This window comes from Caretta caretta, chromosome 6, assembly GCF_965140235.1.
Source record: "Caretta caretta isolate rCarCar2 chromosome 6, rCarCar1.hap1, whole genome shotgun sequence".
NCBI classification, from domain to species: domain Eukaryota; kingdom Metazoa; phylum Chordata; order Testudines; family Cheloniidae; genus Caretta; species Caretta caretta.
The window spans coordinates 110,919,945-110,932,452 of NC_134211.1; the positions used below are offsets into that span (position 1 = coordinate 110,919,945).

Consider the following 12,508-nt stretch of genomic DNA (forward strand, 5'->3'; position numbering starts at 1 on the left):
AAGGCCACAAGGGGGCATCAAGGAGGAGGCCATTCCTTTACATCCACCATGAATCCCAAGATTTTTTCAGAGTCACTGCTTCCCAGAGGGTGTCTGCCATTTTGTAAGTATGGCCTACGTTCTTTGTTCTTAGATGTGCACAAGCACATCCTCCTCTTCCAACCACTGAGCTGACCTGCCATAGGGGAATGGAGGGCATGAGCCCTGTGCTTCCCCCATCCCCAAATTTCCTATAGCTTTTTCTTGGTAAGGCATGTGTCCCTTTTAAGTGGCTAGTAAAGGGTTTGCCAAGGATCCGGGGGACGTTGTCCAGAGTTGCTAGGAAGTGGGACCATGGAAATGCTTCCAAGTGTAGTAGTGGTGGAATGTGCCCAAAATTAGCTGCTCTTAGCTGCCAAAGCTGTGGGCCCACATCTCGTGGGCTGCCACAGCTGGTGCTTGCGAGAGGGAGCAGTGAGTGCCCCCCACACCTGTTTCATAGCACGGCAGTTATATGAAGCCCTCATGCTTCTGAGTCAAGATGAAGACGAGGGAGGTAGAGGTGAGAGAGGCAGGTTTCCTACAAATCTTCTCCCACTAGAGGAAAGAAAGCAGCAAACTGGGGTAGTCAGCACCAGTGCAAGTCTTGGGCACAGCCACTGTGGTATGTCCACTAGTGAAGACAAGGCCTTTGAGTGGGTTGAAGTGAATATCCAGAACTAAGTGATGCAGCACACAAATATCCAAACACAAAGCCTGACAGAGACCTCATCCCCCAGCCAGACATGGTGACGCATGGCCTGACAGGGACCTCATCCAAAAGCCAGACACGCTGATGCATGACCTGAAGGGACCTCATCCCACATCTGGAAATGCTGATGCACAGCTTAACAGGGACTTCACCTCACAGCTGGATGTGCTGACACACGGCCTGACAGGGACCTCATCCCACAGCCGGACATGCTGACCCACGGCCTGACAGGGACCTCATCCCACCCAGAGCCGGACATGCTGACACACAGCCTAATAGGGATCTCATTCCACAGCTGGACATGCTCACACACAGCCTGACAGGGACCTCATTCCATCCACAGCCGGACATGCTGACACATGGCCTGACAGAGACCTCATCCCACAGCTGGACACGCTGATGCACGACCTGAGAGGGACCTCATCCTATCCATAGCCAGACACACTGATGCACAACCTGAGAGGGACCTCATCCCACCCATAGCCAGACACGCTGATGCACGGCCTGACAGGGACTCCATGGCACAGCTGACCATGTTGATGCACAGCCTGAGAGAACTCCCCCCACTCACAGTCGGACATGCTGACACACAGCCTGACAGGGACCCTCTCCCACAGCCGGTCATATTGATGTACAGCCTGACACAGATCTCCCCCCACCCACAGCTGGACACGCTGACATACACCCTGACACAGACCTCCCCTTCCCAGTTTAATCAGCCATACGAACAAACATTCCTACACTGCACCCAAAACAGAAACATACCCATAGTCCTGCATGCCCACCCACTCATACACGCCAACTGATCAAGGTCGATAGTAACACATACCCTCACACGCCCCCATCACAGACCCACTGACAGAAACAACGATGGGGTCACTCAGACCGTCCTGTGCGCACCCTACTACAGTCCCAGACATATGCATGTCAACAGTTCAGTGCAGAGACACACAGCAACCAAGACCCTCCGACAGACACAGGATGCTTCTTTACGCACACCTTAACACAAACGCCTAGGTGTAGCCATCCTGAGACTCCCCACCAACCATACCCCCCCCCTCACTCTTGATGCAAACCTACTGACCCTAAGCAGCAGAGTCTCCTCGAGCCAGAGGCAGAGCCAGAGTGAGTGGAGGTCTGTGGGAAGTAGCTGGTGACTGGTAAATCTGGGAGTGTAAGTGGAGACTAGATGAAGCAGACAATGTGTCCAGAATTCTCCTTCTGCCTCTCTGGGGTGGTGTGCGCTTCTAGGGCATTCAGAGAGAGACAAATTGTTGGGAGGAAATATGTTCCTCCTCCTGAATTTGCTCATATTACTGCCTGCGACTCCCTTTGACCCCTGACTGCCTGGCTAAGACTGTGCTGTAATAGAAAAGGAGCCATAACTGTTCAGATAATGAGAAAATCAGTGGGTGTCCAAAGTACAAGTACAAGCCATGTCTGTGAGCTGCTTTCCTCCAAGGACGCTAATTGAAAACACATTGACACTACTATTAGGAATTATAAGATAAGAGGCATTTTGGAGTGGAGAATGACATACAATAACAACACTTAGCACTGGTACTGTGCTTTACCTCTTCAAAGCTCTTTACAGACAGTCAGCCTAAGAATCTTCAACCACAGCAAGGTGGGCAAGTACAGGTGGGGAAACTGAGGCATAGAGAGACGACTTGTCAAAGAGCCTACAAGGAGGCAGTGCAGAGGTGAGACCGGAACTCTGGAGCCCTGACTTCCCATCCCCTGCTCTCACGATTATATCCCGCGCCATGCAGGTTAAAGCAACGCTGTGAAAAAATCGGTGAGCTTTGAGGAGACATTAAATATAACCTGGTCTCTGAGACTGGACAAGTCTCCATGTAAATGAGCTGAATCCCAAAGCGTCATAGTTCACCAGTCTTCTCCCAATGCTTCTGCTCCCCTACAAATTCTCAAGTGTATGAAGCATCACGTGACACTGGCTAGTCCAAAGTTCATTAGAGGGCTGGGAAGGAATGTGCTAGCAGCGGACTGCGAAATGAAGGGTCTGTTTTTCCTCCTCCTTTTCATGCAGCTCCTTGGTGAGTAATGACAGGACTGTCTGAGAATGGAGAATGAGGGCAAAATGGCTTTTTCCATTTCAGGCTTTAGGTAGTGTGGAATAAAGCCACGGACTCTGTACTTGGTGACGTATTTCTAATGCAAATGGAAAAACTCATTTCCAAACGGACAGAGAAAGAGTGGGTGGACTGTGATTTGCATCTCCTGTTCGCTGCACCTCTGCTGCTTGGGTTTTTCGGTTCTTTTTATTTAAGGCCCTGAAGAGCCATCATCTTCTATTGAATATGCATATGGATTTAACATTCAGAGACCATGATTCCTCAGTGAAAGGACTGATTAAACAGTCAAGTGATGTTGATAGAGAGGCAAAAGGTGCATCAACTCAATACTGTGGTGCATAGTTAAAATCAGGAATTGCATAAGCTGCGGCTGCAACAGTTCGGTTAACTTGGCTGCATTGCACAACTTGGGGCCAGATCCTCAGCTGTGTGACTCAGCCTTACTTTGTTGAAAGCAAGGAAACTATGCCGATTTACCCCAGCTGAGGATATGGCTCTATGTCTTATGGTACTGGGTATTGTACACTTTATAAGGTAAGCTACCTCTATCCAGCAAAACAGGGATAGAACTTTCTATATATTTGCAATCGAATCAACTTAGACATTCTGTTGGAATTTTAACCTTTGCTTTTCCTGACTCCTGGGGATTTTAACTAGGCAGTTGCAGAATTGCATTCACAGTTTTTTTGTATTTAATTTCATAGGTTTTTTTGTCTTAAAAGAAAAAGACAAAACAAAAAATTGCCCGTGTTTAAGTTTCAGTTCAGTAAGGTTCTCACGCACATGCTCAATTTAATACTTGTGAATTTGTTCTATTGGTCCGGAGTCTCGTTACACTACTCTGGCAATGTAAAGGAGCCTTAAAATGGATACAAATTTTTGCCTAATTTAAGGCTTAAATCAGACTCACGCCTGTTTGCTTCAATTACACTACTTGCGTGCTTTAAGTTAGGCATGTGTGTATGCACCTTGCTGAACCAGGGCGTTCATAATGTTAGCTCTGGAATGTCCCAGGTTGGCTTTGGAATTCACACTGCATTAAAGTGGGGTGGGGTCGGGGGGGTGAATTCTCCATATTATTGCCACTATGGTGTGGCTGCAATCCGCTCACTGCAAGGCTGGGTTAGCAGGGCAGCAGCAGATCTGTTTACGATGCAGCCCTCACCATGTGAAGGACAGAAACATTTTCATTTTAATGAAGGTGTGACAGTTCTTGGGGTACCTGGGACTGTGAGTCACCTTGTTATCCGCTGCCTCCTGCATAAGGGAGTCATGCCTGCGCTAGCTCCTTGACACCGCCAGCATGTCAGCCTCTCAAGCTCACTCTTCTGGGATATGCCAGCCTGTCTTTGTCTTGCAGGTTAACAAGAGGTACACTCCAGTGCCTGAGTCCTTGTAAAGCATTCCCTGTGAGATCCTGACACTGGCTACTCCCAGAAATCCCAGATCTCTGGTCCCAAAAAAGCAGTGTACCCCAGTTTACCAGTTTTACCTTAAATCACTGTACCTGTATAACACACAGCACTTGTGAGCACTTATAATAAAATTAAAGAAAGTTTATTTAAGAAAGAATAGAGGTTCCACTAGAAATGAGAGAGAGAGAGATGGAAACAAATGGTTACAATATAAAACAAAATCATAACGTGTGAATTAGGGCCTCCATTTATTAATAGTTATCTTTCCTGCCTAATAAAGAAGGTCTCTCCCCCACAAAGTTCAGTCTGTTGCAGAGCCAGGAACCAGGATCCAAATGTTCATGAAACACCCCTACTCAACCAGATGTCTCCTCTGTGAATGGACACAGTTTCTTCCTCCACCCTGCGATATGCTGAATCAGTCTGTTGTCTCCGTTTACAGGCTTTTATAACAATCCTTTTTACCTCCAAGTTTTTTCAATCATTGGCAGTTGTCTTTGATGGTTTGCCATTGACAGTTGTGGGTTGGAGCAAGGGTAGACAACTAAACATTGCATTATATCACCGGAGGGGTGACAACTCTCTTCCACTTGAATGGCCCATCACCAAGACACAGGATTCCCTGGTGGCTAACTTGTAGTCCAAGACCATAAGGTATAGTTTTTAATATATTTATGTAATTCCTTAAACATTACCCATGCACACACACCTCACAATGATTGTGAGAACTGGGAAGTTACAAGTTGTCAGCAGAGACCTCACATGTTAGCCTTCCTGTATAGATACTATGAGAGTGGAGTATTAGGTGTATTGAGTTTCTCAGGTCTGAGACAGCAGTTGATTGTAAAGAATAGTGACCTTTGGTACCAATGGGCTTCTGGGTCACAAAAGGATAAGAGTGTGCAGGGCACACTAGAAATTTTGGAAAGCGCTTTCTATGGTTTTCAGCTGCTATTGTTAAAGGAGCAGTGGGGTTTTTGTTTGTTGGTTGGGTGTTCTGTTTTGCTGTGTGTTTCAGTAAGACCATAAAAGCACACTGTAAGGTCTTGTCTTCACTAGGCAACTGGTGTTATTTTAACATATGTAGGTCTTGGAGGCACAGTCTAGGAAGCCCTCTTCCCTGAGTTTGCCTCCTGAGGTTCCCCACTAAGGTTTAAACCTCGACCAGTTAAAACATGTTAAAACTACAACTGCCCAGTCTACACTATGCTGCTTTTGCACATTTTAAAAATACCCCTTTTTTTCTAGTCTACATATGGCCATATGCAGTGATTGTCTCAATAGCACCCCTGGCCAGGCCACACAAAAGAACGTACAATTATGTTACAAAGGAGATCATTCGGTGCTGCTAAAATTTCAGCAGATCCCCACTTAGAGTTTCTTCCCCATCACTCATAGCATTCATTTTAACACCCCACCACAACATGAAGTAAGTAATGGCACAGTTGCCTTTATTGGTTAAAAAAGTGGTTAGAACTTTTAACCATGGGAAAAGTGCAAATTTCTTTTTACTGTCCAGTAACTCACATGATTGAAACCATTTTACTCCGACTGTTGAGTCAGTTACATGTTCAAACACAGACCAAGCTTGGGGAATGTTAGCACCAAAAGAGAATATTTTAAAAATGTTGTGCAAAAACAGGAGATAGGAATGGAAACTGTCTTGTAACCTTTTCTATGACAGAGGCTCTCATTTGATCATGCTAATTTCTGGAGTGAGGTACGCTTTCAAAAACATGTCCCATTTTTATCATTAAAAGATCCGGATGGGCAGGAGGTCAGGCTGGGGTCCTGACTTTGAACCATCATTCCTTAAACTCATCCTCTCAATCCACAACAGACAGAGGGACAGAGACAGAGTGAGACACTCATATTGCTGCACTAGTGACTTTTGCTGGCAGATGGAGGGATAATACTGATCAGAGCAAATGTCTGTGCCTGTATCTACAGCAGAGAGGGTGTGTAAAAATATGCGGGGTAGGGAGATGGTTGAGAAGAGGGCTAGTAAAAATGTCAGGAATACACCAAATTCTTGCAGGATTAGACAATGTGAGACAATCTCCCCACAAAGGATTAAACCAATTCAATGCTCTGTGTCACAAATGCATGTACAGTGGGTCACATAGACTCCAACAGTAGATATAGAAAGAGTGGCCCGATCTGAATTACTGTGTGAACCTCATTTATATACAAACTTGATAAGACAAACTTCATTTTCATCTGGTTTGGCTGGTGACTGCCTGTGACTGTTTTGTCCACTGTGGCAAGCACACCTCCCTTTTCTGTTACCTTGGCCTCACCCCCCATCATAAGCACCAACTCTGTGGGTGCTCCGGGGCTGGAGCACCCACAGGGAAAAATTAGTGAGTGCTCTGCACCCACTGGCAGCCAGGCTCCCGCGTCCCTGCTCCTCCGCCTACCTCCCAGCGCTTCCTGCCTTGCTGCCTCCAAACACCTGTTCGGTGGCATGCTGGAAGGGAGGGGGAGGAGCGGGAATGTGGAGCGCTCAGGGAAGAAGGCAGGGCCGGGGCCAGGATTTGGGGAAGGAGTCGGAATAGGGGCAGGGAGGGGGCAGAGTTGGGGTGGGAACTTTGGGGAAGGGGTTGGAATGGGGGCGGGGCTGGGGAAAGAGGGGGATCAAGCACCCACTGGCCGTAGCAAAAGTCGGTGCCTATGCCCTCCACTACCTTGCTTGTCTGTTTAATCACCCCTTCCATGTTGTTTAAATTGTAGACTATGGGGCAGGGACTGTCTTTGTGTTTGTACAGTGCCCAGTACAATGGGGCCCTAATCCCCATAGAAATAAATAATAAGTAATATTCACACACCGGTATCTAGTAGTACAACATTTTCATTTACCACCTGGAGGCCTTGTACATGCACAGACAGTGCTTCTCTCTCAGCCATCGGTGATCCACAGCTACATGTTAATCACAGCATTGAAAATGTCCCCTGTGCTCACTGATCACGGGGATTTTGACATTGCTTTATTTAAGACATACACGCAGGCGATGATGCTTTTTTGCTCCTATGCAGAAAATTCCGTCTCTGGCATATAGAGGCAGAAGGATGCTCTAAATCTCAGATAAGTCTCTTTAAATCTATTCCCGCAGAATGAATCAGTCTGTTTGTAGATTAATCAGGGCTAGGTAAGCTGGTTGAATATGGCAGATCTGGTGTATACAAACATAGGTTAAAATTTCCAACCGCTGCCTTGTACAACCAGAGTCATGCTCCTTTGAATTTGCTATGCACAATCATTAGTGCAAATGGGTTTGTGTTTGCACAAATGTTTAGAGACTGGCTATTATTCCTACAATTCCCATATTCATTTGCAAGGTAGGGGACTTGTGGAGAGACAAGTGTGTTTGTTTTTTCTTGTGTATAAAAAGTCAAAGAGTAGGAACAATATCATGTGACGTAGCTGACCACATGCCTTGAGTAATGAATAGTAGTGAAGAGTCCAAATGAGTTGTTTGCAAACAAACCATAAACTGAGGCTGGTTCAGCCAGATTATTTGGCAAATGTTTAAAAATCACCAATCCTCGTCTCTCTCACCAACGGCAGTTGGTCCAATAAAAACTATTACCCCACCCACCTTGTCCCTAATCTCTTGGGACCCACATGGCTACACCAACACTGCATAGGAATCACTAAAAGGCATCTGTAGAAGAGTCAGTTCCTAAAAGAAAGGCAACAGCTACATTTGTCAGGTAGTTTATCCACACTGAATAATTGGGCCAACTTCCTCATCTTTTACTATGGCATTTTGACAGCCACTCTCTAGATGTTATTGATTGTTCGCAAGTGCATGAGTCACCATGAGATCCAGTTGCTAAATTAGGCCTTGTCTACAAAGGAAAGTTGTACACTGCATTAGCTATGCTACCGTACTGTGTCTCATGCTGACTCTTTGCACTCTCCTGTCTGTCTGCATCTCTTTTCATTGTCTCTTGTCTTATAAATAAGACAAAAATACAGCTCTAAAGGTGCTTTGGCTGTAGTAGTGTAGCTATTCCTGCATGGGGCGAAGAATAAGTGTTACCAGTGTAACGGCTTGTCTACACTTAAAACTCCTCTGCAGCACTGCTGTACCACTGCCTATGCTGACAGCAAGGGTTCTCCTGGTGCCACAGGCACTCCACCTCCCCAAGAGCTGGTAGCTAGGCCGACGGAAGAAGTCTTCCATTGACCTCGCACTGTCTAGTCGGGGACTTTGGTTCGCTTGACAACTCTGCTCAGGGGTGTGCATTTTTCACACCCCTGAGTGACAGAGTTAAATCAGCCTCATTTTCTAGCGTAGACCAGGCCTCGGGCACATTTACACAGCCATGACTGTCTCCACGTTAGGGGCTGTACCAGTATAACTGGATTGGTAAAAAAATCCCCTCTCTAACCGACATAGTTATCCTGGTATAAAATCCGTGTCTAGACCAGGCCTTACTTGCTTCTCTTGTTTAAAAGCTTTTTTTTTTTGCTCTTTTGCACTTACTCTACACCCGATCCCAGCTGGCTCAGTGGTTGCTCAGCCCTGACCCAATTAAATTCCTGTCTCCTTCGGTGAGTAATAATAACGCAACTGCAGAGATAAATAAGAGGAGCGGCGTAGACTTGGTTGACTGGTGAGGTGGAAGAACATAAAGGAAGGTGCTCAACATGGCAGAAGCCAGTGTCACAACTCTCATGATTTCATCATGAGCCTGACAATCTGAGGTGTTTTTCTTCAGCTCCTGGAGTCATGCTATTACTTGAGAATCTCAGCTTTCATTTAAAAAAAAAAAAGTTTCTAGTCCTCCTGGCTGTGGATAAAAGCTTGCAGACATGGTCTGTAAAGGCTCAGAGACCAGAAGGCAGATCAAAAGGACCCAGCAGGTAGTAGTATTCAAATCTGATGATTTTAAAGCCAAACTCATGGGAGGGGAGGGGCCTGAATCGTGGTGTTTAGAATGCTTTGGGTTGGCAATCCAGAGGCACTGCACAGGAGAAGGCTCTTACACCAGCAGTGTGTAGGTTGCAAACCAATGGCAAAGTCAGCAAGTTGATGAGCATTTTGCCTGAGTAAGATCTGAGGAACAGCTGACATGACTGGGCCCTCTAGTTCCAGTCCGAGACATTGGCAGCTCATTTCTTTGCTGAGTGTTGTTTATCTTTGTGTGGCTGTATTAACTCATTCTGGGAGGAGTTTGGGGGCTATAGAGGGCCGGATCCTCAGCTGGTGTCAGTTCCTGTAGCTCCATTGACCTCAGTAGAGATACAGTAATATACACCATCTGGCTAACAGTGTGTCTGGAAATTACTGTGTAGAAACAGAATAGTATTGAATTCCATTTCTTTTTTTGCCTCGCCTAGCTGCTTCGATTGCTGTGTACAAACAATGGATTCCGAACACCAATTTTGAAAATGCTTCCAACTGGGATAAAGACAGAATCCCATGTGCTAACGATGTGGTCCTTTTCAAGAGTAATCAGGTATTTGATTTTCAAAATAGCATTCATTTGGGCCAATCTCTACCTGCTTATAGAAAATGCACTCAGCTTTTTTGCATTTCTTGCAGGTGATCTCGGTCTTTGTCCAGTCAACTCACTCTCTGGCAGACATGGTAAGGACACATACTGCAGCACCGGATGTGGTGGTGACGAACGCTGTCAAAAATATGGGACACAAGGACTGCTGCAGTGCAGGACACCTGGGTTCTCTAGCCACTTCTGGTGTCTCGTTTGATGACCTGGGTGGCTTAGGTGTGTTTGCATAGGCAGTTGGAGGGGCGCGTGGACCCCCTCCTTTGGGGAGGCTAGCCCCCTGGCCCTGCCCCTTCCTCCCAAGGCCCAAACTCCTGTGGCCAGAGGCCCAAGCCCTGCTTCCCCCCACCATGGTTGGAGCCCTGAGCCCCCACATCCCAGCTCCCTGCCACAGCTGCAGGAGCCCTGGGCAGGCCAGAGCCCCGAGCCCCTCTCTGCCCTCCCCCCCACACCCCCATGACTGGAGGAGCCCCGGGTTGGCCCCAGCTGCACCCAGCCCCAGTTGTACCTCCCAAGACCCAGAGCCACCCAGTGGGAAAAGCAAAAGCTCTTCCCGAAGAACGCGGAGCTTTATATATGTGCTATGCAGGTTCTGGGGTGACTGAGGAGGTGGTACCTGCTACTCAGCTTCCCGGGTTCATCAGTAATGTCTCTGGAGTCCAGGGAGATTACTGATGAACCCATGAAGCTGAATAGGAGATACCACATCCTCAGCTGAGCCTCCCCTGGCCTATTATACCTACCACCTATGGTTGGAGTTTTGCTGTGAGGGCCGGGTGGGTGGAGTGTTACAGAACAGCCCCATATTGGTTGTTTTGTGGAATTGTGTCGGAGCTGTTCTCCGAGAAAGCCATTCATTGTCCAGGCTGAGCAAATAGCACTCTTGTTGTTTCCATGGGGAGCAAAATGCTGGTTGTGACGTGTACCACAGAAAAGAGAGTCACCCCAGGATAACCAGACCTATTACTGTAGTTCATGGGGGGCTGTACCAGAGCTGGTGGGAGGGGAGGCATTTGGAAAGAAATCAAATTACCCTCCAGTGCAACATTGTGGTGGCGTCGGCGTATGTAGGAGGGATCAGGCCAAGGCTCTGGGGCTGAGGGCTCCTCCGAGGTGAGGTTGCATCTTGAAGGTGTGTTCAGTTCTGGGTATCCACATCCCAGAGAGAGAGCACTAACCTGGAGAGAGTGCAGAAAAAAGCATCAACAATGGCTCTGGGGTGAAGGGAGGAACCAGCACAGAACGAGGTATTTATACAGCAGCTTGAGCAAGTGAATGAATAAGGTCCACTGCTGAGCTCCTTCATCTTCCACTCACTGCAGTGGCAGCTGAGAGCACTCGCTGCCTTTTGGGAGGGTATTTGAAGGGCATAAAAACAGCAGGGGGTTGTAACTGAGTGTCACGGGACCAGGTGAAAGAAAGGAGAAGTTAAGATGACCACAAGGGAAAAAATCCTATTGGCAAAATAATATTAACAATAACAATTTTTGTGCATGAGGCCCCATACGCCATAGCATTCTGGTTCGTAACAAAAGCTGCCAAGCAAAAACAGCATCGAGTCCTCAAACAGATCGGAGAGCTGCTGTACAGTGCCAAAAAAATCGATGGAATGGCCTCCCCGAGGGAAGCAGTGGAAGCCCTATCACTTGAGTCAGAGCTCGTTGTCCGTCTAGTCACTAGAGCTAAGCAGTGCTGTAGTGCTTGGCTGGCTCAGGGCCATAGTGAGGAGTGTGGTATAAGAACTACATCATCAGGGCCACAGACACCAGTGTGCCTTTCCTGTCTGGCTCTCTGCCCAATCTGTGGTAGTTCCAGGTTATCCTATCATCGCTGAGCGCCATTTAAAAACTGACAGGACAGAGAGAGATCGGATACGCTGCAGGGAGCAATCTAGCATTTTCAGGGGGATGAACTAGGCAGCTTAATGGGTCTTTCCGTTTCTCATTTCTTGTCAATGAGAGGCTAATCAGGATGTCAGAGGTGCTCCATACACAAGGAGAGGTATGAGCTTTCAGTTGGCACTTTCCATTCATTCAAAACCATCACGCTTAGCTATCCTCCCAAATCTTTTTTCCTCACTACACTAAGCTTTCTTTGAATAGTGACCATTTTTAGAAGGTTTCAAAAATTTATCATCTAAGGGGGAAATGGGAGTTTAAAGCAAATTGTGTGATGTGTGCACCGCCCTGGCAGGCAGCCAGACGTTCCTGTTAACCGCGATCGTGTCAGACCAAAGTCAGTGTGTCTTGATTTCTGTGCAAAGAACATTTGCTCATGGAAATGGCAACTGAGGTTGCCATGGTGACCTGATTTTTCTAGGTGTCCTTATACCTATTATAATTGGATCTGTTTTTGGCAATTCTAATGTACCCATCACCTTAACATCCAGGCCATAGGGGTTTTCACCCAGATGTGATCTATTTGTGACAGAATTGTCCTTGTCTTTTTTGTTTTTTAGCTGCCATAAGTAGTTTGAAAACTGGCCTAGGCCACTTTCTTTGTGTGTATGTGTGTGTGTGTCACTGTATCCAAATAAGCCCTATAAATTTTTGGACTATAATTTGTACAAGCTGCCTAAACTACTGGTGGCTTTGGTGCTTTAATAACACAGAGTACCACATTTAACTCTTCTACAAATGCTTGGAGGAATTATCATCTATCTGTCTAAACTATAAAATACGAAATTTTTAAATGATGTGAATATTAGCGGGAAAAAATGTATATTTGGAATATGTACAAATATTATG

General features: G+C 46.6%; 1 protein-coding gene across 2 annotated transcripts in view; it reads left to right on the forward strand.

The window, feature by feature from the left end:
- Positions 1-2,680: 2,680 nt before the first annotated feature.
- The window catches only part of AMN (amnion associated transmembrane protein), a 56,643-nt gene continuing 46,815 nt past the window's right edge, over positions 2,681-12,508 (forward strand). For both annotated transcript variants that reach the window (XM_048855036.1, XM_048855037.1), the window contains exons 1-3: positions 2,681-2,787; positions 9,592-9,710; positions 9,797-9,841. In XM_048855036.1, the coding sequence (XP_048710993.1) occupies positions 2,745-2,787; positions 9,592-9,710; positions 9,797-9,841 (207 nt within the window). In that variant the 5' untranslated portion in view covers positions 2,681-2,744. The remainder of the gene's footprint in view (positions 2,788-9,591; positions 9,711-9,796; positions 9,842-12,508) is intronic.